Here is a 24,720-nt window from a genome sequence, read left to right on the forward strand (position 1 = left end):
GAAGGGAAAGAGGTGGGTTTTCTGCCCACGATTATGTGTCCCAAGGCTTCTGGATGCTGCCCAGGGGCCCGAGGCTGCCACAAGGAAGAACACACCCACCACAGGGCTCCAGCCTTGGCGCGGTTGGCTGCAGAGGGAAACTGGGGGCAGGCACAGGTCTGGGGCCCTAGGTTCCAAATCCAGTGCCCACAGTGGGACGGAAGAGTGTGTGTTTATTTGTTGTGTCCTAACAGCAAGTGATTTCAGCAACAGGCAAGAGTCAGAGCCGTCTCGGAGGGGGGAGAGGCGTCAGAAGCCAACCGGAGGTCAGATGGAGAACATCGGAAAGCATCCAATCACCCGGGAATGATTATTGATGATAATTTATTGAACATTCATTGAGCATCTACTATGTGTGGAGCACAATATTAGGCACTGGCCAGAAAAAAAAGTGAATAATGCTTTGCGGCACTTTACAATTGTGTAAGTCCTTCTGCAAGCATCAGGAGCCTTAAAATGGTTCATAAAGTGGTTTATAAACTCTGACCCTAAGGAAATAATCGGAGATGCATGATTCACGTACAAGGATGAGAGTGGTGTTTTACTGACTTTGGGGACCGCAGACATTTCAGAATGCCAGAACTCCACTGTGCCTGTTTCCAGCGTTCCAGGGAAGGTCATCCATCAATGCCAAGTGCTCAGCACTGTGCCTGGCACAGAGTGGGTGCCCAGCGAGGGGCAGGGGCAGTAACCGCTGTTACTCAGCACAGGTTGGCAGCCACGTGGCCCAGGCCTTAGTGTGGAGGAGGTACCTTTACCACGGGGTGAGAAGCCTCAGGTTGGGCAGAGGGGGCAGGTTCAGGGACCCCGCAGGACTCAGCCCATCCTAGGAGACGCGTTTTACTCCGTAGTTCTGCTGTCAGAGACGCCTCTCTGCAGCCCTCCAGTCCTTCCCTGCTGGCTCTTCAAAAAGCTGCGAGAGCATCTCACTCTCCTTCTGATTTTGCCTCAGTTTGGGGCCTTTACATTCTCCTGGTGTTGCTCGCCTGGCTCTGAGCTATATGCTTCGGGACAAACTGCCCTCTGGGGAATTCTCCAATACTCGGGACACCCCTCGCAGGGTCCCCTGCTCACTCTCCTCCCATCTCCCGGCCAACTCTGTCCCTGCTGGTGGCCCTGCACACAGAGGACCAGTGTCAAGCCCTTCTTCCCCGCAGCACCTCCAAGCATCCTTCCTCTCCACCACCTCTGAGCTGCTCATGCTGCTTCACCACTTCCTCCTCACCATCCAACAGCTGGAGCACTCTTCCAGATCCTTCCTCCCTCCTGCCACGTCCCTTCCTAGCTCCCAGCCTCCCAGGACCATCCGAGTCAGACTCCCCCAAGCACAAAATGGATACCTGTTGGTAGGCCCCCACTTCAATGGAGGCAGGACATGAGAAACCCAATCAGGCGGGGAAGGGAGAAGGACTGAGTCTGTCTGCCCGTAAATGTGCCCCCGACACCAGGACACAGTGTTTGATGAGGATTTCAGTGCATCTTTAAAGCGCAAGAGGAATCGAGGAGAAAAACAAAAAATAACAGTAGGCTTACTAGGAATCAGGGAAGTACTAAGTACTCTCTATGAGGATCTCACTGAACCTCTGCCATGTACCTGCAAGGCGGGTATTATCCTCATTTCTCAGACCAGGTCACCGGGCCAGAGAGAGGTTAAATAACTCTCTGAAGGTCACACAGCTGGTAAATGTCAGAGCTGGAATTCAAACCTATATCTTCCATGGTTCCAAGTCTCCTGCCCTTCACCAGCATTCTATACTTCAAGCAAGAACAACTGCAACTGACCAAGAGTTACGAGGACGACAGACACGGTGGTTTGAAACGCGGGCTGCCCCACAAACCCCGATGCACACGGTTGCTCTGCCCAGGCCCCGTCAACACACCCTCACCTTCATCTCTTCTCATTAATCCTGGCATTCTTTCCCCAAAAGCTATCCCAGATCCCAGGGCTCAATCTCTGGGGCCCCAAGGGAGGGAGGGAGCTTCCCAGGGCTCCTGGACACCCTTTTAATTAACCCAGATGACCCTCTTCTGCCTGAGGCCAGCTGAATCCCGTCACGGTCTCACCAGCTCCCGTGGCACCTGAACTGTGACCCCCAACTGTGACTCAGCCCACTCACTCTCCAGTGAATGTGGCCCCTCCATTTCCCACGTGTTCAACATCTGTCGGCCTCTCATCCCTGGCTTGGGGACCCTGAGTGGGGGCTCCTAGGGCTCCTCGGCCCCTGTGTCCAGTGGAGTGTCCTGCCACAGCGGGCATCCAGGGCCACACTCTGAGCTGGCAGCGGCCTGGAGCAGGGCAAACCCTCGGCGGTTCCTTGGGAGTGGTACCTTGCCCCACACCCTGTTTCAGCTTCCTCCCTCAGCCCCAAAGGGGTGCAACCCATTCCCATTACTCATGGCAACGGTGAAACTTGCCCATCTGTCATTCTCGTAGCTTAATAACGATGGTGGGTAACTTAGAAAACCATGACTTGTCAATTTTACTAACTGCAGACAATGCAGTTAAACCTCTGTGCTTGGGACTCAGGCCACAGCTGGGACTGAATAAGCAGATGTGGTAAGGAGCGGGCCACACAGCACAGGGGAAGAGCACTGGAACTCGTCCTCGGTAGGGAGCTGCCCATACAGGGTAGGAAACGGCCAAGGCAGACTCGGAATCCACATTGGACTGGTTAGCTTGATCACACCACATCACCCAGCAACCTTAAGCTTGTTGTGTGTGTGTGCGTGTGTGTGTGTGTGTGTGTGTGTGTGTGTGTGGCCTAGATACCAGACAGTGAACACACAGCTCCCTAAGCCACCTAGCTGGGGCAGGCAAGGTTTTGCAATTACAGGGTAATTCATTTATTTGGGTAATAAGCGCTTCTGAACAGACTATGTGTCAGGAGCAAGAGGCACAGTGGGGGGCTTCTCGGCTCTTCAACTCTACGTAACACCTCACAAGTTGCCACACCCATTATCTTGCCTGATTTCACAGCCTGGTGTGCACAGTACCTGGCCCATAGAAGAGTTGATGAATAAATGAAAGCCTGAATAAGCAAATGAATGACGGATGGGGGATGGGGCCAATCAATTGGTACATGGAGGGTGAACATCAAGGACACTGTCATTTCCAGCTTCCAAATGAAAAGTGACGCTCTGAACAGGGTGTGGCATGGCCACTGAGAGGGCCTCTGGTGTGTGTCCCCGTCCTTGTCACCCCTTCGCAGGGCTCCTTACCTGGCGGGCAGTGACACCCTGGAGACGTCTTCGGGGTCTCCCGGCGCCTCCGTGAGTGGAGCTTCCATTTCTGCACAAGGAGACAGAGAAGAGCAGTCACTGGGAGTTGTAAACGCCAAGTTCTGGAAAGCGGCAGGGGGCTGGGGGCTGGGGGCTGGGGGGTGGGAGGGAGAGGGGGCGGGGGAGAGGGGCCGCCTGGGGGCTGGCAGGGGGACTGGTCCTGGATCAAAGACTGGCCACCGGGCATCTGGATAATAAGAAGCAGACGGAGAGGTCCCATCTTGGTAACCTCGGGGTCTGATGTCTTGGGAGAGCTCTGAAGGAAATTAACTCGAGCACAGGACCCTATAAAGCAGTGTGGCCTTCCTGCAGCTCACAGGCACAACGACCTGCTCTTCTTGGCTCTCTGCTAATTGTTTCCTGTCTAGCTCTGGGCACCTATGAATCCCGGGGGCAGGGACAGTGACCTCTTTTCTTCTGGTGTCGCTCACAGAGCCAGGTACAGGCAGGCCCTCTGTCCCTCCATCAGAACCCTTTCTCACCAGCTTGCCTATCCTTGGGCCAACCTGGAAGGCCCCAAAGATGCAGCAACAAGAAGACTGAGACACCTGCCCTCAAGGAGCTGCCACTTCCGTGGAGATGAACCGATGACAGGTACACACCTGCCAGCCCTGACAGCTGGAAAGGGCAGGGCGCTGAGCGCCTCGGTCCTCACCACCACCGAGGGAGGGGATTGCGGGGTGGTGGGGGGGGAAGACAGAGGTTAACAGGTGTGCCTCTGGGGCCAGACCACCTGGGCTCCTAGCAGGTCTTGGCCCCTGAGTTGATAACAGTCCTGACCTTATTACTGAGAGGATCAAAGAAGTTGGTGCATAGAAAGAAAGGTGCCCAGGAGGCATCAATAAATGTTAGCTATTATTACACTCATTTTATAGGTGAGGGACCTGGGCACAGAGAAGAGACTAACCTGGCCGAGGTCACAGGGGAGGAAGGCTGAGATTTGGACCCCCTCTCTCTGAAGCTAGTGCTGCAGTTAGAAGCTGGTAGTCCCAGAGCCAAAATTGGCCTTTAGATGTATTTTTATTTGGTTCCCCCAGTGATTTTTTTTTCATTGAAATTGTCCCCAATGTTTTGAAGAGGCTGATTTCACATGAAAGTCTGTGTTTCTAACTTCTCTTGAAAAACTGGAAGATCTGGGCCCATGGGGCCTGTACTGTGTGGCTGGCTGTGACTGACTGTCCTGTGAACTGTGGTCCCCACCCCGACCTGCTGACCGGTTAGGAGGCCGGCTGGCTCCCCGCAAGCATTTCCCCAGCACATGCCTTCTCACTACTGTGTAGTTCCGCCACTCAGGGTGAGAGGTAAAGGAAGTCACGTGGAAGATGTCATAGGACTTGGTGTCACCTCTGGTTTGGCGGTGGAGAGGGAAGGTCAGGAAAGCTTCCTGAGGATTCACGTCAAACTAATGTCTGCTGAGCCACCACTGTGTACTGGTGCTAAGCTGGGTGCCCTTACAGGGAATCACATCTATTTTTCATAATCAAACTCTAAGGTAGGTTAAATAGTGACCTCATTTCTTGCTGAAGGAAAGTGAGGCTCAGAGAGGCTGAGTGACTTGCCCAAGGTCACACAACCAGTATGTGGTGGATGCGGGATGAGAACTCAGGCCTTTTGATATAAATTCTACTCCATCCTGCTGGAGACGGGTGTGTACAAACTCCCCTGGAAGAGGGAGCTCAGCCATTGTGTGTGTGTGCCTGTGTGTGTGTGCCTGTGTGTGTGTGTGTGTGTGTGTGTGTGTGTGTGTGTGTGTTGGGGGAGGGGCAGATCGATCGACAGTGTTGAGGGGAGGGCAGAAGGGGGCTGGAGGTCAAAACACACGGGAGGAGGAGAAAGGGAAGAATGTCCCAAAGGGGAGACCCTCACTCAGAAAGGGAGGCTGGCACACAAATACTAGGTGGATGACTATTGAGGTGGGCACAGAGTGGCCACCGGGCAAACCAAGGACATTCCAGGACAAGGTCTGGTGGAAGGCCCTGTGATGCCCAGCTCTGAGCCTAGCTCACTAGTACCACTTTCCAAGGAAGGGACTGTACATACCTGCTTCCACATCCCTTCCCACCAACAACCTGTGGGCTCTTCAAGGGGCTTATTTGCCAGTGGAGGAGACAGACAATGAATAGAGAAACAAATGAATATATAACCCAGGCAGCAATAAGCACTATAGAGAAAAATAAAGTAGGGTAAGGGAAAGGACAGTGATGGAAGGTGGTATTTTAAACTCGGGGGTCAAGGAAGTTCTCTCTGTGCGGGGGACGTTTGAGCAGAGAGCTGGCTTCTGCCAGCTCTGCCAATGAGTCGTAGAGAGATGTGGAGGAAGCGTGTTCCAGGCAGAAGGAACAGCAGAAGTGAAGGTTCAGAGACAGGACTGTGTGCCGAGTGTTTGAGAAGAAGGATAGGGGACAGTGTGGCAGGAGGGACTCGTGTGAGGAAGGAAGGATGGGAACGTGGTGGGAGGGCAGATCTTTCGGGCGCTGGCAGAGACTTTGAATTTAGCAGCACACAGATTCCTGACATGTCCATGGCTTATTGACAGCCATAAAAATCTAGAGCTAGTACGGCTGCTGTGGTGAGACTGGGTCTCCCAGTCAGGAGAGGGTCAGGACTCACCCTTAGCGCCAGGTATGTTGGCTGCTGATGGCTGAGCTCCTCTCTGGGAACCACTCTCACCTTAAGGAGTTGCCCTGACCGGGGTCATGTCCACTCCCCCGGCAACCCGCATCCAGTTACTCATAGATACCGTCTGGTCCCTAGGCCTCAATTCAGGACGAGCTGCAGAGCCCCACGGGACCAGCTGAGGCCTCTGTCGTGACCGCATCAGGGCTCAACCCACTACCCACCCTGTCTCCCTCACCCTCTCCAGTGCTGATCCCGATAAGCCTCTTGCTCACAAACCTCCACCTCAGGCAAACCTGGAGTGACTTTCACATTCCCCGAGCCTTCACGTGACCCTCACCTTCACCCTGTGCAATAGGCAGGCCACAAATCAGCCCCATTTTATAATAAAGGAAACTGAGACTCAGAGAGGGACGGGGAATTGCCTCGAACAGGTAAGCCACAGAGAGCTTAAATTCCAGGTTTTCCACCTTCAAGTTCAGTATTTTTGTTCAATTCATCCCATATACATGGAGCTCCTACTAATTGAGAGACTGCAAAATGGAGAACAAGACACCATCCCCACTGGCAAAGGGGCTTGCGCCTCCCGTGGGAGAAGCACATTGAGAAGTGTCCAGCTGACTGCAGACTTTGAATGCTGAGTGGGTGATGGGGGTCTATGTGCACAGGTAAGGGTCCAGACCAAAGGAGCCAACTAAGGGTTTGAAGCAGAGGAGGCACGTGGTCAAATTTGGCTGGTATAAGGGCCCTCCAGCAGCATGCTGAGAATAGACAAGGACAGTGAGAAGGCTGGAGGCTGAGGCTCCTCTCTGAAGGCTGTCAGTCACCCATGCAACCAAGAGACACTGGTGGTCCAGGCTATGGCCTGGCAGCATGACGGAGAGCGGCGGGCAACGGGAAGGGGTACACAGGGGGAAGAATGGACAGAGCACGGGATGGACTTGGTGAGGGGGTAGGGTCCGGGCTCTGCCGTGGGTGGCTGAGATGCCCCCGTGGAGACAGGACAGGGGCGAGGGCAGGCTTGTGGAAGGTGATGACTTGGTTGAGGACAAGCTGAGTTAGTGGAAGGGTCCAGGTGGGAGGGGCACATGTGGCTCCAGCACTCAGGAGAGAGGCCTGGGTGAGAAAGGCAGATCCGGGAATCAGGAGCATCCATCAGGAGGGGCAGGAGACATGTGAGACGGCAAAGCCACCAGGGACACAGAGGTGGGAAACTGGCTACCTTCAGGGTGTGGGTGTGTTCTCTTGGCCCGCCCAGTGGTTATCTTTGAAAAGCATTACATCGGAACATCATCGCAGCCCTTTGAGAGTCTGGGCCTCAGCCCCACCCACTGACCCTCGTCTGCAGCTCATTCCTTCTAATACTCAACCCCAGGGATCCTTCCAGCCCCCGGTCCTTCAATCCACGGGCCCTTTCACCTTTCCACTGTTCCTCGCCTGCCATGTTTCACTTCCCTCCTTCTCAGCTCAAATTCTGTGGTCAGTGACTATAATCACTCCCCAGGCTCCACCCTCCGCTGCCTTGATGCCCTTCCCCTTCAGCACATGCTCTCGGCCAAGCCACAAACCTGGTAGATGCAACGTTTCCACCTACCCCACTCCGGCACCAAGCAGCAGATGAAGCTGGGGAAAGCGCCCAGCCTTGCTGACTGGCCTCACTTCATTCATGATCATTATCTCAGAGGAAAGCCCAGCAAGCATACCCCAGTCCCTCCATCTCACTGTCCTAGTAGTTCTCACACCTTCTCTCTCCCCAACCCCAATGTCACTGTCACCTTGCGAAAACAGAAGCAACAGAAGAGCCCTTCCAGAGGCTCCCGCCCCGAGGCACACTCGCCCATCTGCATCTGTGCTCCCAGGTTAGGCCAACCCTCCACCAGCGCGCAGGCAAGTCCCCCCTCCCGCCCTTATCCTGGGTCACTTACACCAGGGGTGAGCAAAGGTTTTCTGTGAAGGGCCAGCTAGTAAATATTTTAGGCTGTGTGAGCCACATGATCTCTGTCACAACCATTCAGCTCTACTGTCGTAGGCGAAAAGCAGAATAAGCACGGCTGTGTTCCCATAAAAACCTACTTACAAAAACAGCCTTCCAGTGGGATTTAGTGGTCGCTTGCCCACCCCCGATGCAATCTCTATGCAAACATGCTGTTCTTCCTCCCACCATAAAAAATAAATGAAAAATCCTCATAGACCCTGTTTAGCTCTTTTCCTAGAAAAACTCCCTGAAGGAGGGTGTCTCGCCTGCTCTCCCCTGGACCACTCCCACCAGGCTCTTACCCTCCCTCCACCTGGCTCGCTTTCCATGAGGAACCCCCCTGGTCCCTAGCGCCCTTCTGCAATATATTTGCTAGACTTCCTCCTTGTTTTATTTTCTCCTTCAGATTTTGTTGTTGTTGTTGGCTTATTTATCTTGCTTATTGTCTCCATCCCTAGAAAGCAAGTTCCACAAGGACATGAATATTTTGATCTGTTTCATTCATTGCTATATCCTCAGTGCCTACAACATGGCCTGGCGCATGGTAGGTGCTCAATAAATATTTGTTGCTTAGGAGATTTCACGTAGGTCTAGATTTCTGATCTCTCTTGTAAATGGGAAGATCCGGAAACACTGGCCTGTGGTAACAATCGGGTGGTGCTGAGTGACGGCTGCCCCTTTTAGGTGGGCATGTGCTGTCCAGCTAACCAGAGTACCCCCCCACCCCTGGCCAGTCTCACTGACTTAGGTCACCAGCCTGGCCCCCTTAGGCATCAGAGTTTGAGACCCTTGGTTTGAAATCCCCAGGCTGAGGCTCAGGGGCAGGTGTAAAACTTTCTGAGGCCCTGGGGTGGACCCCCAGCGGCCCTGGACAGAAAAGCCTTCCTGCTTCACCCCTGCTGCAAGCCAGGGCCTCCTGGAATGCCCCACAAGGCCAGAGCTGAAATACCACCAGCCTGATCATTGCAGCTATTAAAATGCCTGTATCAGTATCAAAGGGAAAATGCCAAGTGGCCACTCACGCTCCCCAGAGAATGCAGCTCCGGCCTGGCCTGGGGTTTAGGGTCCACTCCCTCCCCACACTCAGCCACAGGCCTCTTAAAGGGCTCAGGCTCAACCTGGGCCCCTGTAATATGTGGGTGGGTCCAAGTTGTGGTGTGAGGAGAGAGCCCATAGCAGAGGCCAGGTGAGCTCCTCACTCCACAGCCATGACCTTGAGCCTGGCACCTGCCCTCTCGGAGAATCTGCAAAATGGGGATATTACGCACCTGCCAACCTCTTAAGTGTTGCCGTGGAAAGTGCCTTGGAAACCATGAAGCACTTACCAGGTGGAATTATTAAATAGGAGTTAATATTAATAATAATATTCAGTAGCTACACATATAGAGCAGTAGATACCAGGCACTGGGCTAAGTGCTTTAGCATTTAATAGTTAATTTTTGATATTAGTGTATGACTCCTATTAGAACCCACCTGCCCTTGGAGGCTGTGGTGGGACTCTATTTTGGGTTAGCACAGCTGGCCCCCAAATCCCGATGAAGCATCACTCCATGGGGAGCTCGGCAGTAGGGATACGTGCTTGAGCTACCTTTGGGAGTGCCAGGACCTTGGGGTCTAGTCCCAGCATTCCCACTAACTGTGTATTAAGAGAGAGATGTAACCCCTCTGGGCCCTGGTTTCCTCATCCATAAAATAGGAATACTATTAGTTATCCACTGGACCATACTGGACAGCTGGAGGGATAAAATGAGATCAGAAAACAAAAAGAGGGGTCCAGATGTGAAGAAGGACGAGCACCTGCTGTGCCAGCCTGTTTTTCTGAGCGGCCAGATGAAGGCCACTTCTCTCTTGAGCTGGTGCCAGGCTTGCCTCCTTCCACCTGCCACAGTGAGGCTGGCCCGGCCTCATGCACTGCTGCCGACATGTGGTCACGGCCCTCCCCCTCCTGGGAAACTCAGACCCCCTCTTCCCACAAAGGAGAGGGTGATGGAGGGTCCTGTCTGCAGCCCTGCCTTTTGACCACAAGAACTAGAAGTTGAAGGAAGGAGTTGCCCATTGAAATGACCATGCTGGGCAAAGCTCTGGCCCCTGTGCCAGCATCTGATTACAATGCTGGCACAGAGTGGGTGCTCCATCCCAGCTGCTGGAGCTTTCTCATTACCCTGTGCCATAGCTGCTACTGCGCTGGTGCCCCATTGGAGACCGAGCTGGCCCTTTGAGGGCAGAGCCTGGTCTGGTGTCTCTGAGCCACACTTGAACCAAATTACTTACTTTTAGCCCTGTCCCCCGCTAGGATCTATCCCTGTGGGTCCCAGGTGGGCTTTGGCCTGGGCTTGGGCAGAATTCAGATCGATGGAGATGAGGGTGGGGGAGGGCAATCCAGGGAGAAAAGCAAAGGCACGGAGGCAGGGCCAGGGCTGCACAGTGCTGGCTCTGTGGGTCGAATCCCAGGGACTGCAGGAGAGGGGCAGACGGGTTTTGTTAAGGGGACAGGCCTGCGTGTGGCTGCATGCCCTGGAGTGCGGGCAGCCGAGCCGAGTGAAATCGAAGCGGAGGAAATGGAGACACTCAACCTACCCCCACCAAAACTGGACTTGCCCTGTCTGCTCCGGGAGCCTGTGTGCTGGGAGCCGGACGGGGTGCCGTGGGGGGGCCTGAGGAACTATCTTCTCCCTCCCTCCCCCATTCTCTTTGTGCAACGGACTTGGTGTCTGATCATAGACTCCCAGGGCCATGAAGCAGGGGCTGGAGGATCCTCCAGATGCCACGAGCTGCCTCTGCCACCCTGCTTCACCAGAACCACGGAGAGATATTGCCCCAGGCTCTGCAGATCAGAAAATCAGGGAAGGAGGCGCCTGTCCCTGTGTGAACTTTCCAGCCTTCATATGAGAAAGTTCTTCCAGCTAAACTAAGTCTCTGCTGCTGCCAGGGAGAAAGGAGCTGGGCCCTGGACTGTGCAGACGTGGGTGGGAGCCGGGTTAGCATGGGGCCTAGGACCTCCGGTTTCAGGGGCTCGGAGGTCATCCATGGACCCAGGGCAGGATGAAGCAGGGTCCCCCGCAGTGGAGTGGGGAGGGGCTGGGGACAAGAGTGCTGGGACAGAAATCAGAGCCTCTCCCCCACTTCCTTCCCTTCCACAAATGGGTATCGAGCACCTACATCAGCAGAGCCATGCAAAGTGCCGGGGACCCACATGTGAGCGGAGCAGACGTGGAGGCTGTCCTCATGGAGCTTACTCTCTAGGGAGGGGCACATAAGAGTCTCCAAACCACACACATCAACGTGAAACAGCCACTGTCATCAGAGCTCTGGCCAGCAGGGGCGAGGTGCTGAGAGCCAGTCCTGGGGCACCGACTAGGTTGGTTCATCGTGGGGAAATGACAGCTGATCTGACATCTGAGGATGAGCAGCAACTGACCAGGGGAGGGGCCCAGGTACAGGGGAAACGGGCTAAGAGCTGATATAATACTGTGCTTCTTGTGAACCAGGCAGGAGTCTTGCACATATTAACTCACTCAGCACTCACAGCAGCCCATTCATGAACGTGGAAACTGAGACAGAGACAGGTGAATTAACTTGCACACAGCCAAGAAGGGCAGAGGCAGGATTTGAGCCTGGCTCTGAGCCCATGACCCTCTCTGTATGCCTGTGCCTGTGCGGGTGGGGGTGAGGGGAGATGGGCTCTTTTCGGGAGGTTGCAACATCTGTTACTGGAGAGACAGGCACTGCTCAAAGCACTTGTTTTAACTTTTTTTAATCCTAAAAACAACACTTATAATAAGATGGAGATACTCTTATCATCATCACCCCATTTTATAGAGATACAGCCCAAAGCACAAAGGGGTTAAACAACTTGCCCAGTGTCACACAGCCAGTAATTAGCAGAGCTGGACTTGAACCCGGAAATCTGGCTCCAGAGTCTGTGCTCTTAGCCATGACTGTGTACAGTCATTTGGCTAGACTTCAAAAGTGAGCAGAGGAGAGCCATGAGGCTAGAGAGGGTGGCAAGGTCCCCATCCTACAGGCCTAATAGACCATATTAAGAAGCAATAGGGGCTTCCCCGGTGGCGCAGTGGTTGAGAATCCGCCTGCCAATGCAGGGGACACGGGTTCGATCCCTGGTCCGGGAAGATCCCACATGCCGCGGAGCAACTAAGCTCGTGTGCCACAACTACTGAGCCTGTGCTCTAGAGCCCGTGAGCCACAACTACTGAGCCCACGTGCCGCAACTACTGAAGCCCGCGCACCTAGAGCCCGTGCTCCACAATGAGAGAAGCCACTGCAATGAGAAGCCCGCGCACCGCAACGAAGAGTAGTCCCCGCTCGCCGCAACTAGAGGAAGCCTGCATGCAGCAACGAAGACCCAACCCAGCCAAAAAAATAAATAAATAAATAAAATAAATTAAAAAAAAAAAAAGAAGCAATAGGAAGTCTCTGTAATCAGGGAAATGTGGTGATCATATTTAGAGTTTTTGAAAGATTACCCTGGCTGCCATGTGGATGATGAAGAGGGCAGGGCAGGGTGAATGGGGGCAAATGAGTTAGGAGGCTCCTGCCGTGGCCTGGGGGAGCCAAGGGTAGTTCAGGTAGGGAGGTGCAGGCAGTGAGACAAAGAAGAAGACAGGTTTGTGGGAGACCGAGAAGGTGCAGTCAGTAGGGCATGGAATCAGTGCAGTTGGACGCCAGTGCTGGGCATGCCAAGATTCTGGGAGGGCCAGACTTCCTGCTCAGCTTGGAAACATTGAACATGAGGTGCTGTCAAGACAATCTGGAGCAGTGGGATGACAGGTGTAGAATGGGTCTGGAGCTCTGACGAGATGAAGAACACACACAACATTACAGCCAGAGCTGTCTAATCATGGAACAGCCAGCTGCATAAGGTAGTGATCTCCCCGTCACTGAGGGAGTGTAAGCCTGAGAATCAGGGATGTTGTCGGGGATTCCTTTTAGTACATAACTCCTTTCTCTCTAACATTCTGAGTTTGTGGAGTGGGGAGACGCTAGAGGTGGCAGGACCACCCTCCCCTCCCATGTCACTGAGTCTCCCCCTACCCCTGGGAAACCTCAGTGCCAGCTCACAGGGAAGTCACTAAGGTTGTTCCTGGAAAAGCCCCAGCTCATGCTCCTTTCTGCATCCCTGTCCCCAGAGGTCACCCTTCCTGTCCTGCCTTACAGGCCACCTTGTCAGAGCATGACCTGATGCAGAAAACCTCCAAGTGATGGCTTAAGAGGCACCTTCATAGGGCATCTGCAGCATAAGAGGTGACTGCAGGTGTAAAGTTCCTTGGATGGCAGAATCCCAGGCCCTGTGACAGCCTTTGGGGGGAAGATGTGTCCTCTGGGGGCAGCAGGGCCCCCCTTGCTGAACTTAAAGAACAGGTAGGGGACTCCTCTGGCGGCCCAGTGGTTAAGACTCTGTGCTCCCCTTGCAGGGGGCACGGGTTCCACCCCTGGTTGGGGAACTGGGATCCTGCATGCCATGTGAAAAGAACAGGTAGGAATGAGCCTCCTGGTGGGGGGCGGGCGTGGGGGCAGGTAGACCGGGCGAGCTGCCCACAGCAGGAAATGCCTGAGCCAAGGAAAGACGGAGACTTTGCTTTGGACGGCGGGCATGGAGGAGGCCTGGGAGGCTGGGGATGGGTGAGAGGAGAGAAAAGGGGGCTGAGGAGGCCCAGACCGTGTGGACTCCAGCCATGCGGGATTTCGGGAAAACCCACAATAGCCTCCAGGAGGGGAGACAGGGGCCCAGTGTCCCCTGGAAAGGCTGTGCCCGGCCTCTCAGGCAGGCAGTTCCGCCCCTTTGTGCTCGGCTTGCCCTCCCTCTTTGAAGGCTCAGAGGAGTCCCCACTGCCAGCGCACCCATTCCCGCCCTTTGGGCCACAGAGAGTTTTCTGCAGGGAGGCCCACACCCAGGGCAGGAGGCCTGCAGAGGAGCGGGGAGTGTCCGCGTGCCGCTGCTGCTGGGGCTTGCCCGCCACGCAGCTGGGACCCCAGCCTGCCCCAGCCTTCCCAGCCCTTCCCCACACCCGGGCCTCAGTTTCCCTTGGAGGAAACTGCTGACTTCCTTTCTTTACGGAGGACTCAACAAGACTGCTTCTGAATATAAATGTTTCAGATGTTACATGAAATTCCTAAAAATCTTGAACGTTCTGGTATAATGTTATAAGTCATAATTCTAGTTGTTACTTTAAAATGTATATCTCAGAAATAACTAAATTTCCTTGTCAATTGCATTATTATGAACTTTCATCATATCTTTAACTGTGGTCATTTTTAAGCCTTTTGTCATTTACAGACAGTTCTGGGTGTACTCTGATGCTTTTGCAAAAATGTTCCTATAAAAGGGTTTCATCAAAACTGATGAACTCATAAAAGTGCTAACAAAAGATCAAGATGAAAAAAAACAATTAATTACATGGGACTGAGTGAACTGATGAGGATGAGTATAATTTTTGTGACTTTCTGTCTGAATTAAAAAAAAAAAAAAATCCCACAAGGACTCAGAGGCAAAGAATATACAAATCAATTTTCACTGCAAAGTAAAGGAGCTGTTACAGTGGAGGATTACTGGACTGAATGTCAATATTATGACATAGTATGAGTGTGTTTCATGTTTGGTAATTGCAATCATTGTTGCTTTTTTTGTGGTCATCCATGTACAATGCTTGGTGTCAGTCTATTTATCTCTTGTAAAAATAAAATACAGTGTGTGTGTGTGAAAAAAAAAAAAAAAAGGGGTTTCATCGTAAGGAATTCATGGAAAAGACTCTGACAAGTACAGGTTTCTGGTAACTGACTATACTGCTGAACTGAATGAATAAGCATTTTCAGAACACTAATGGAAAACTGACGAATTCATAAAAGTGCTAACAAAAGATCAAGATGAAAAAAGAATTAATTACATGGGACTGAGTGAACTGATGAGGATGATTATAATTTTTGAGACTTTCTGTTTGAATAAAAAAAAAAAAAAAAAAGACTGCTTGTGGGAGGGACAGAATCCAACCAAAAGGGGTGGGAGAAGCATTCCTAAGGCTTCTGCTGAAACCTCCTTTCTTTTGGAGGGCAAAGTTGATTTTATTTTTTGAAAAACCAAGACCAAAACCCAAACCCAACAACCCCGCTCCAAAAAAATAAATCCCACTGCTTCCGCTTCTTTAACCGTCCCATACTTTCAAACTGTGCAGTGTACGGTAGGACTTTTATTGACATCTCATTGTGACCCTCATTACTGCCACCATCAGCCCCTGAAGCGCTGCTCAGGACTCAGGCGAGGGGTCTGGGGTAAATTGCACAGGATGCTTCTGGCTCAGGGGAACAGATACAGTCTCTGTCTCTGTCTCAAGTACTGTCAGCTGTGTAGTTTGTTAAACAACCTACTGCCAGACCCTACCCACGGGGATTCACATCAGGGTTTGGGGAAGGGGGTCAGCTTTGGTGTGTTTTAAAGTTCCGCCGGTGCCACTATGCAGCCAGCCCATCACCAGTCCAGGGACAGGCCTTTGAGGGTGTGCAGACATGACAGAAGGAGGGGAGAGTCACTTAAAAAAGTTTAGTTACTATAGAACGTTTATCCCGATTTTGCTCCAAAAGGGGACACTCGGGCAGCTACAGAGGCAGACAGATAGACACACATTATATAGCAAAGCAGCAGGACAGAAGAGGGAGAAAGAAAAGCAAGGGCAGGGTGATAAAACAGAGCTAAGACTGGAGCTTATGCAAAACCTTCTGCCCGAAGGACTCTACTCTGCCGTGGGGTGAACGCCAGATTTGGGGCTAAGCTTCCTAGAGGACAGTTCAATGTCCAAGAGACAAGACCCAACTCATCCCTCCTGGAAGCCTAAACATTCTGGAAGCCAAGGCTGGACAGGGACTTTCTAAGGGTCCTCATCACCAAGGCCTGCTGTATCAAAAGGCATTCTCAGCTCCATTCTTACAACAAAGATGGTAATGTGAGCTGATGCCAAGTCAGTTCGGTAAATGCCACCTCTGTGGGAGCTGAATCAGACTGAACTGAACAGGTCCCTAGCCCTGGCCTATGTGACCTGCCTCAGCTGACAGTGAAATATGGTACTTTATACAGATCGTATACACATGTGGCTCTGAATGCCAGCTTTGGGGCCAGACTGCCTGGGTTCAAGACCTGGCTCTGCTACTTACTAGCTGTGTGACCTTGGGAAAGTTATGCACCTTCTCTGGGCCTCCGTGTTCTCTTCCATAAGAAGGGAAGAGTAAAAATATAACAACTTCATAGGATTATTGTGAGAATTAACCGAATTAATAGATGTAAAGCTCTTTGGATAGTGCTTAATAAATATTAGCTATTAATAAACGTTGTAGACATGATACAGCCTCATTTTATCTCCACCAGTGATGAGGGACGTGGTAATGGTTACAGTTGCTGTTAACTGAATCTTGCACCAACTCTGTGAGGAGGATGTTATCCCCATTTTTCAGATCAGGACACCGAGACTCAGGTCACACAACTATTTAGCAGCAGAGGTGCTGTGGGCTTGCCCACTTCACTGTTTTGCCCCAACCAAAACCATGCCAGGCAGCCTGGGCAGGTGAAGACAAAGCTCCTGACCCTTGGGAGTAGGGGATGGGAGGGGATAGATGCTCCTAGTTGCTCTGTACAGCTGGGGACACATCACACTGAGCTATCCCCACTCTCAGCCAGGACCAGGGGTTGCAGCTCTGACTGAAGAGGAGTTAATCATTTCACCCTCTACTGATTGCTGCGAAACACCCAGCTCCAGGGCACACCCCCTGAGCAAATGCTGAGCAGACAGCTGGGTCTGGGTTGTGGGCAGTGGGCGGAGGACAGCTGACTGAGACGGCTTCACTGGCCTCCAGCAGTAGGACCTTAAATCAGCAACTAATTGCTGAGGGCTGCCTACTTTGTGCAAAGCCGCAGGCAAGACTCAGTCAAGGACTCAGAGACCAGTGACCTCCTATCCCTGCCACTGGGTTGTATGGGGTCAAATGGAGAGACAAGACGTTTAAAGGCAATGGAGAGGAGGGCACACTGCACAATGTGTTTGAAACTGAGCCATGGTTGGCAGATAGATTTTATCTTGTGCATTGACTCTAATAGACTGGGAGTGGCAGCCTGGAGAGCTGTGTCGAGAAAGATTCTGAGGCCTAGGTAGACTCAACGGGGGCATGTGCTGAGTGATTAGTAATGCCTGCCGTGGTTCTCGGGTAAGAAAAGTCAGCACGTGCCCTGTCTATTTTCCTTCTCTGAGCTAGATGCTTGGCATGGCCAGGCAGTTCTGCAGGAAGTCGGAGCAGGGAGAGGGCCCATTTTGGGTCAGTGTGGTTTGGGAAGACTTTCCAGAGGGCACTGGGGCAAGTCTGGAATGATTAGGAATAAGGGAAAAAGGCATCTTTCTGAGGGTGTCAAATTGTGAAACTGTGCATAAGGCAGATGGCATACTGTTTCAGATGCTTTGACTTTCTCCCACCATCTTCTTACAAGGGCTGTCTACTTAATGAGGTCCTCAGTCTGGTTTGGAGCTACTTGCTAGTTTTAAGGCCTTTGGAGAAGCAATAAAACTTTAACAGCTCTCCCTAGTTTTATCTATAGTAAATATTGCTCTGTATTTTAAAAAATTAATTAGAATCAGGAAATAGCTCTTTATCTTGAACCTCAACTCTTGCTAGTTGGGTAGCAGTTTCCTGGAACAGTGTTGAAAAGGATTCTGAAGCTGTATGTAAGCTCAATGTGAAAGTGTGCGGCAATCAATTAATAATGTCTGATGAGGGCCAAGAAGTGGAGAGTAGAGTGTACACTTGCCTTGTCTTGGCCACCACTTGGTCAGACAATTACTGCTGTCCAGAAAGGAGAAGGTGTGGTTGGAGGAGAGGTGACTGATGGAGACAAGGGTTCTACCTCCAGCTCCTCTGATACCTGGTGTGCAGCTTTGGACCTGTTTTCCCATCAGTAGAGTGAGGGGACTGGACTCAAGGGTCTCTGAGGATCTTCCCTCTATTAATTCCCCATAAGACTAGTCATTTACTCACAGCGTGGAAAGAGGAATAGTATTAGGATTGACTCAGTGGAGCGCTGGCTGCATCTGAGGGCACCTGGAACTAAGGTCAGTCCATTAACTGAGGTCCAGGCAGCTGTGATGTACACAGGACACTCTACACAGGCCCACACCCCACCATTCACACACTCCCTTTAAGAGCCTGCTCCTGTCCTCAATCCTAGAGGACCCCATCCAGAGCCCCAATCTCTCAGCCACTGCTCTGATCTCTCCTCCAAATGCTCCTGGAAAGAGCGCAATAAGGGGCTCCTGTACACACTCCATAAATGTAAAACATTCCCGTTACAATGGTTGCTATTATTATTTTTAGGGATGTGGGAGTCTGCCTGGGGTTCCCTCAACATTTTAGCTTGGAAGTTTCAACCACTTCCTCGCCCAGGGGTTTCCTGGGGTGGAAAATGCCCTCAACACCCAAAGGACTGGATCACAGATAGTGAGATGGAGGTACAGTGACATCAGTTTTCTCAGCTATAAAATGGGGTAATGAGAGTATCAATCCTTAGGGAAGTCGTGAGGAGTGAAAGAGATAATACACGCAGCACTGGGCCATTGTACACACCCTATAAATGCGGGACACTCCTATTAGAGCTGCTGTTACTCTTGCTGTTGGGGATGGGAAGTCTGCCTGGCATCCCTCAACGTTCACCCTGAAGGAGGCTGCTGACACCCCTTGCTCCCCCTTGGCCTGCAAAATGGATTTGGCAAGTTTAAATTCCACCCTCTTCTCTATCACTGCACACCGTCTGCCCAGCCCTAGGTGACATCTGATTTCCTCCATTTGGGCCTTTCCAGTTTCTTTTTTTACAGCAAGCAAATCAAGTAACAGGCAGCTGGAGCGCTCATTAAGGGTCCCAGACCGGGAGAGAGGCGCTGATGGGGGAAGAGCTGGAGCTGAGGCCTGGAAGCCACACTCCCAGCTCCCCTGAGCTGGCTCCTGCCCCCATGCTCCTCTCCTGGCACTGACCCACCCCTCCCAGTGGCTCAGCCAGTCAGATCTGGGCCTCTGCTCACATCAGCCCCGGCTCACCTCATTCCAGCCTCTTCTCCCTACTGGGTACCCTCAGCCTGGCCTGCCAGCTCCCTCTTCCTCCTGTCTCACAGTCACAGCCTCTGCCCCCAGCATGCTGCTTTCCCCACTGGGATGAGTGGTGTGCATGTGCCCCCGGATTCCTGCCTCCAGGGCGTTGCCCAGGCTGTGTGCCTCCCCAGGATCGCTCTGCCCGATGCCCTGCCTCCATCCTTCAGGGAGTGGGCCGGGCTCACCTGCTCCGGGATGGACTGCCTGCCCCGGGTCCCCGGGAGCTCTCCAGACCTTTACAGAGAAGGAATCTGAGGTGCAGGTGCAGGGCATAGCTTACCTAAGGCCACACGGCTGGCAAAGCCTAGCTGGAATCCTGGCACATGGGGTGCCTTTGTGCCCCTCACAGGCACGAACCCTCTGCATGTCCATTTCACAGAATCATTCTGCAACAAAACCATTCCCCCTCTCTCCTCTGCCAGGCCTTCTCACCCGGGGGTTTCCACTGGTCCCAGTTCTCACTTCTCTCCTCACCCTTCCTCACCTTTGCCCTTTGCTCTGACCTGGGAGAACAGACCTAGGAAAGGAAAGGGTGGAGGAAGGGCCTCCAGTTGCTCCTGAACACCTTTGATGGCCCAGAAGCTGCCTGCTCCTAGCACGGCGTCATCCCGTGGACCTTTCTGCAGTGACGTGCATGTTCATGGCTGTGCTGTCTATCTGGTGGCCACTAGCTACAGGTACCTATTGAGCACTTCTTTGAAAGATGGCTAATGTGACCAAGGAACTACATTTTAGATTTTATTTAATTTAAATATAATGAGTGACATGTGACTAATGGTTACCGTATTGGACAGGGCAGACCTTAGAGTGTCCCTTCCGGAGCCACTGGACTGCAGGCCCCATCCAGGGGAGGCCTCCTGGGGTTATCGCCATACAGACTAGACCACCTGCCCCCTCTACCCACAGGACCGCTCCCTCCCTCTGGTCCCAACGCCCTCTGCTACTGGTCTCAGGTCCCACCACTGCGGCTGCCATTTCCATTCATTCTTCTGTCCCGCTAGTGCCCCTGACCAGGTCAGTGTCCCCTCTGGCTGCACTAGCCTCTTGTTTGGCCTCCCTGCTCTGCCCTGCTCTTCCACTCATTCTATGTACGTTGCTGCCTTCCTCAAGACCCTTCCACGGCTCTCCAGTGCTCTTACAAAGAATGCACCGTCTCTAAGGCCCCTCTTGACCTAGGCTGCCTGTCTCTCTCCAGCCATATCTTCCACCGCTCAGTTCCCCAAGGCAAACCCCTCCCTCTGGCTTTCGGCTTCCAGAAGTTGTTCCCTTTGCCCCGTACTCATCCCCACTTGCCTGGAAAACTCCTATTCACCCTTTAAGTCTTCACTTGAAAATCACTTTCCCAGGAAGCCCCTGCCATCGGGTAGCTGCATGGTAATCCATTCCCCAGATCTCCTCTGCTTCCATTATCGTAGCTTTTTTCACACGACGTGGTCACTGCCCATTCTCTTCTCTGTGTCCTATTTGCCTGTAAGTTCCAAAGGGCAGAAGTGTGCCCCCACAACGCCTGACCCACAGCTGGCTCTCAGGTTCAATTGCCGAATGAATGGATGAGGATGAACGAAGGAAGGTGGCGGGCAGAGTGGGGAAGGCACTGGAGGTGGGGTCACTGGAAGCTTAGGTTCCAGTCCTGGATCTTGCCACATGACTCTGGGTAACCTACTGCCCTTCTCTGGGCCTTAGTTTCCCCATCTGTAAAATGGGGGTCTAGAAGTCAGTAGGAATTTGGAGAGGAGGACTCAGCCTGGCAGATAATAACACTGTCAGCCCCAAGGCCCTGAGAGTATGATGCTTGGCCTGGCTAAGTCTTAAGCAGAGGAAGCCAAGATCTGGGAAAGGGCTGGGGCATGCCCTGGCCAGCAGGAGGGGCCAGGAAGGGGAGAGGATGCAGAGAGGAACTGAGCGGAACATTCAGGGTCAGATGTTTGTCCCTCAGCAGCCAGGGCCCCAGGAATCCCTGGGGCAGCCCTCACTGTCCTGACACCCTCCCCACCACCCAGCAGTCCCATGTGCACTGTCAACCAGCCGGCAAAGGCCGCCTGCCGGGACTGCTGAGTCCAGAGGCGTCCCTCGGAGTCCCAGGGGACCTTGGGTGGCCTGACAGAGCCCTCCAGCTTCTCTGAGGCCCGGTGGGGCATGGGAATGAGCTGAAAGTAGCAGTCATGGGTGCACCTCTGGCATCAGTAAACTTGCCCTGTGACCACCCTGTCTGCTCTGGCCCTCCGACCTCACTCTCCGTGATCACCCTGGAGAGCTACTTTGGCAAGGAGCAGCCTTTGCCTGGTAGAGGCACCCAAGAAGAGCCCGGCTGTGGGGAACGGGTGCACCATCGGCACCCGCTGCAGTTAGAGCTGGGCTCTGATGCTTGCTGTCATCACCACCGTTTTGATGGTAGAGTGGAACTCAGAGGGGTTAGGGTATATACCCCAAGTTGCACAGCTTAAGTAGCAGAGTGGGGATAAAAACCAGGCCTGCTGGGCTCCACCTCCTGCTCGTCACTGTTCCATACCACCTCCTACTAAGTAAGAGGTCCCCTCCCAGTTCGTCCCCTCGGAATCCTTCCATGGCCAGCCTGTTCCAAGAGTTCTTCCCAGACTGCTGCGGCCTTTACCTGTGGGTCCTCTCCTTCATCTGGGCCTTGGATCCCTGTGCTGTCCAGATTCTCAGAAGTCACCAGGCCTCACGGTCTCCTGGCCCAGCCTTTACTCTGGTGGCACTAATGAGACTGTATGTCCCTACTTCCTGTGGTCTTTTCATGAACTCCCGAGATTGCCCTGGCTAAGAGACACTAGTGGCTTCTAATACACTTGGGTTCAAGGACATTTTGGAAATGGGAGAAAGCTCAGCATCCTTTTCCCAGAAAGACACACCGACACAAGATGTTGGGGACCATTCCAGGGAAGCAGGGACAAGAAACCCAGCTTCAGAACAAGAGGGTAAGGGCTTATTCATGCCCAAGGACAGCAGAACCAGAACGACCAACACCTGGGCCCTAGCGTTCTGGGCAGGGACCAGGACACCACCCCTTGCAAGGACTGCCCCCCTGTCCCCCTCAGCCCCTTGGATAACTCACTCGCTCTCTCTTCCCAAAGGAACATGGCAATAAAAGGCAGCACTGATCGTCGAGGGATAGATGGGGAGGGCCGCGGGGGCCCAGCAAGCCTCGGCCCCGGCCATCGGGCTCAAGTCCCACCGCGTGGGCGCTGGGCGGCTCTCACAACACCCTGGCGGGGTGCCGGGAGGGAGAAGTGGCGCCTGGCCGCCTTTGCGCGCCTCCGCGCCTTGCCTTTCCTCCACCTGCCCCGCGCGCTCAGGGCGACCCCGGCGCGGAACGCGGGAGACGCCTGCCAGAGGCTGGAGCTGAGGGGTCCCGCGCTAGCCGCCCGGGCCTTCCTGGCACCCTGAAGGACGGCGTCCGTCCCTGCCCCCACCCCTCCCGCAGACAACTGGTGCGAGGTCGGGGCGCACGGCGCGGCGGAAAGAGCAAGAGCCCACGGGCACTGGCTGGTTCAGAGTTTGGAAGCTGCGCGAGGGGGCGCCGCGGGGAGGGATAAAAGGCAGCAACAAAGAGCACAGACCTCATCCAGCAGTTGGTTGACTCGTCCCAAAATAGCCGGCTCCATTTGCTGCTCCCCACGGTCTGCTTCCAGGCGCTGCACCCGGGCCTGCAGCTCGGCTGTCCGAAAGTGGGCGAGCAGGCTGAGCGCCAGCGAGCAGAAGGCCAGCGCCAGTAACCCGCATGACCCCGGGCTCGGCAGCCGCGCGCAGCGCTCCGCCGGCGCCACCGCCAGCGCCACCGTCCCGGGCGCGTCCAGCTCCCCAGGGCCGCGGGCACCGGCGGCTGTCGCTTTGCGGGAGCGCTCTGCTACCATCCCCTCGCGTATTGAGAACCAATAAATAAATAAATAGAATAAATAAAGGCGAGAGCCGCTGTCCAAAGGCGCGATCCAAGCTGCGGGGCAGGGGGAAAGGGCTTGTGTCGCTGGAAAATGTCCCTATCCTTGGCTCCCGGCAAAGAGGATGGAAAAAATAGCAGCTGGAGGGGGAAAGCCGAAAAACACAACCAGCAGTAATTGGGGTACACCCAGGTGAGAAAAAAAAAGTTACTTCGAAGAACGTTCCAAGTCCAGGAAAGTTAGGGGAATCTGGCCGGCTCTCCTTTCCGCCCCGTCTTTCCCTTCAAGTATCTGCAGAGTCCTGGAGTTGGTTCTGCGCCGTCCGTCCTTCTTGGTGTCTCCCGTCTCCCGGGCGAGCCAGTTTCAGTCCCGGGGCGAAGGGGTGCACGTGGAGGGCCCCACGGGCAGAGGTGGGTCGTGGCCGCTGCCGAGGAGCGCTGGGGCCGATTCCGGCGCCTCTGTAACTTGACACACTAGCTGCGGCTGCACGGATCGGATGAGCAATCCGTGCTACTTCCCAAACTAATCTCTCCCGCCCCGCTCCCTTCTCCTCCTCCCCGCTCCTCCTCCACCTCCTGCAGGGCCGACGGCTTGGATTTGTTTATTTATGCAAACTCGCCCAGGGTGGGGGGCGTGGTCTGCAGCGCCCGCTGCCCCCACCCACCGGCCCTGGGAGCCCCTCTCCCGCGCTCCCTGTCCCCTTTGAAGCGACACTTGGGGTTATTTATAGGCAGGAAGGGGGTGTGGAGTGGAGCTGGGGCTTCACTTCTCTCCCTTTCTCCGAATTCACACTGAGGGCCCTCTTTGCTTTCCACATAAGTCATGGGTCCAGGCATCACTCTGCTTTCTAACAAGTTGGCAAAGCCAGCTTTTGGGATCCTCCAAGGAGCCCGGCTGAGTTACTGTCAGGCGTCTAGATGGATCTTTATCTCCTGAGCAGGACTATCTGAATCCCTTCAGCTGCCACTGGGCATCCCTGTCCTGTCTCATCCTCTCTCTTCCTACCCAAACCAGCTCCCCCTTGGTCTCCGTACCTCCCACGTCCTACAGCTGCCCCAGCGCCTTGGGTGGGGCTCATTTCTCCAACCGCATTTTTACTCCAGTGTGAAAAGTCAGCCCTCCAGGGGGGTAGCAGAACTGGTGCCATTGTCTCTCTTTTAGGACCAAGACATAAGGTACAGGTGAATAAAAACTGAGCAGAGGGTTATTCCAGGGTATCCAGTGGGCCAGTCAGTCCTGCCGCCTGCCAGTCCTCACCCCTCCTCTTCTTGTCTGCCATCGATCTGAGACCTGTTCCAGCCCTCCGCTGTCAGACCAGCCTGCCCCAAACATCGCAGCCATTAAAGGTGAGCAATTCTCTCCTCTGCTCCCTCCTGCTGTCATTTCCTATGTTCCAGTAGAGAACGCTGCCTGAAGGGCATTTTGTAGTTTCCTCTCTTCTCTTGTCACCTCTCCCATTTTAAGTAACATTTGTATCCCACGAGACTTTATCTCCTTGCACCTCTTGACATTCCTGCGAATGAGGTGATGGGACAGAGTTTATGGAGAAAGCCTACTTCCCAGGAACAGTGGGGGGGGGGGCGCGTAGGGCATAAAAGGCTGGTCCCTGAAATGTAAAACTGAGGTGGGTAGGGTGACAGGAGTGTTTCTGTGATTCCATTTTATAATAACAGGGTTGCCAATTTCACGTTTTATATATTGACCTGATCAGGCTTAATATATAATCCAGTATCACAGCACACCTCAGAGTGTGGCATATTTAACAGAGTAACATAGCAACATAGT

At 53.6% G+C, this 24,720-nt stretch overlaps 1 protein-coding gene across 1 annotated transcript; it reads right to left on the bottom strand.

The window, feature by feature from the left end:
• Positions 1-2,789: 2,789 nt before the first annotated feature.
• On the bottom strand, positions 2,790-22,911 carry LOC309642699 (collagen alpha-1(XIII) chain-like; the record flags this gene model as incomplete). The annotated part of the gene is made up of 2 exons (XM_082424619.1): positions 2,790-3,328; positions 22,618-22,911. The coding sequence occupies 2 exons, from the start codon at positions 22,909-22,911 to the stop codon at positions 3,146-3,148; spliced, it is 477 nt and encodes a 158-aa protein (XP_082280745.1). The 3' UTR covers positions 2,790-3,145.
• Positions 22,912-24,720: the final 1,809 nt, after the last annotated feature.

Source organism: Balaenoptera physalus (assembly GCF_965194825.1).
Source record: "Balaenoptera physalus genome assembly, chromosome: 14".
Taxonomy (NCBI): Eukaryota; Metazoa; Chordata; class Mammalia; order Artiodactyla; family Balaenopteridae; genus Balaenoptera; species Balaenoptera physalus.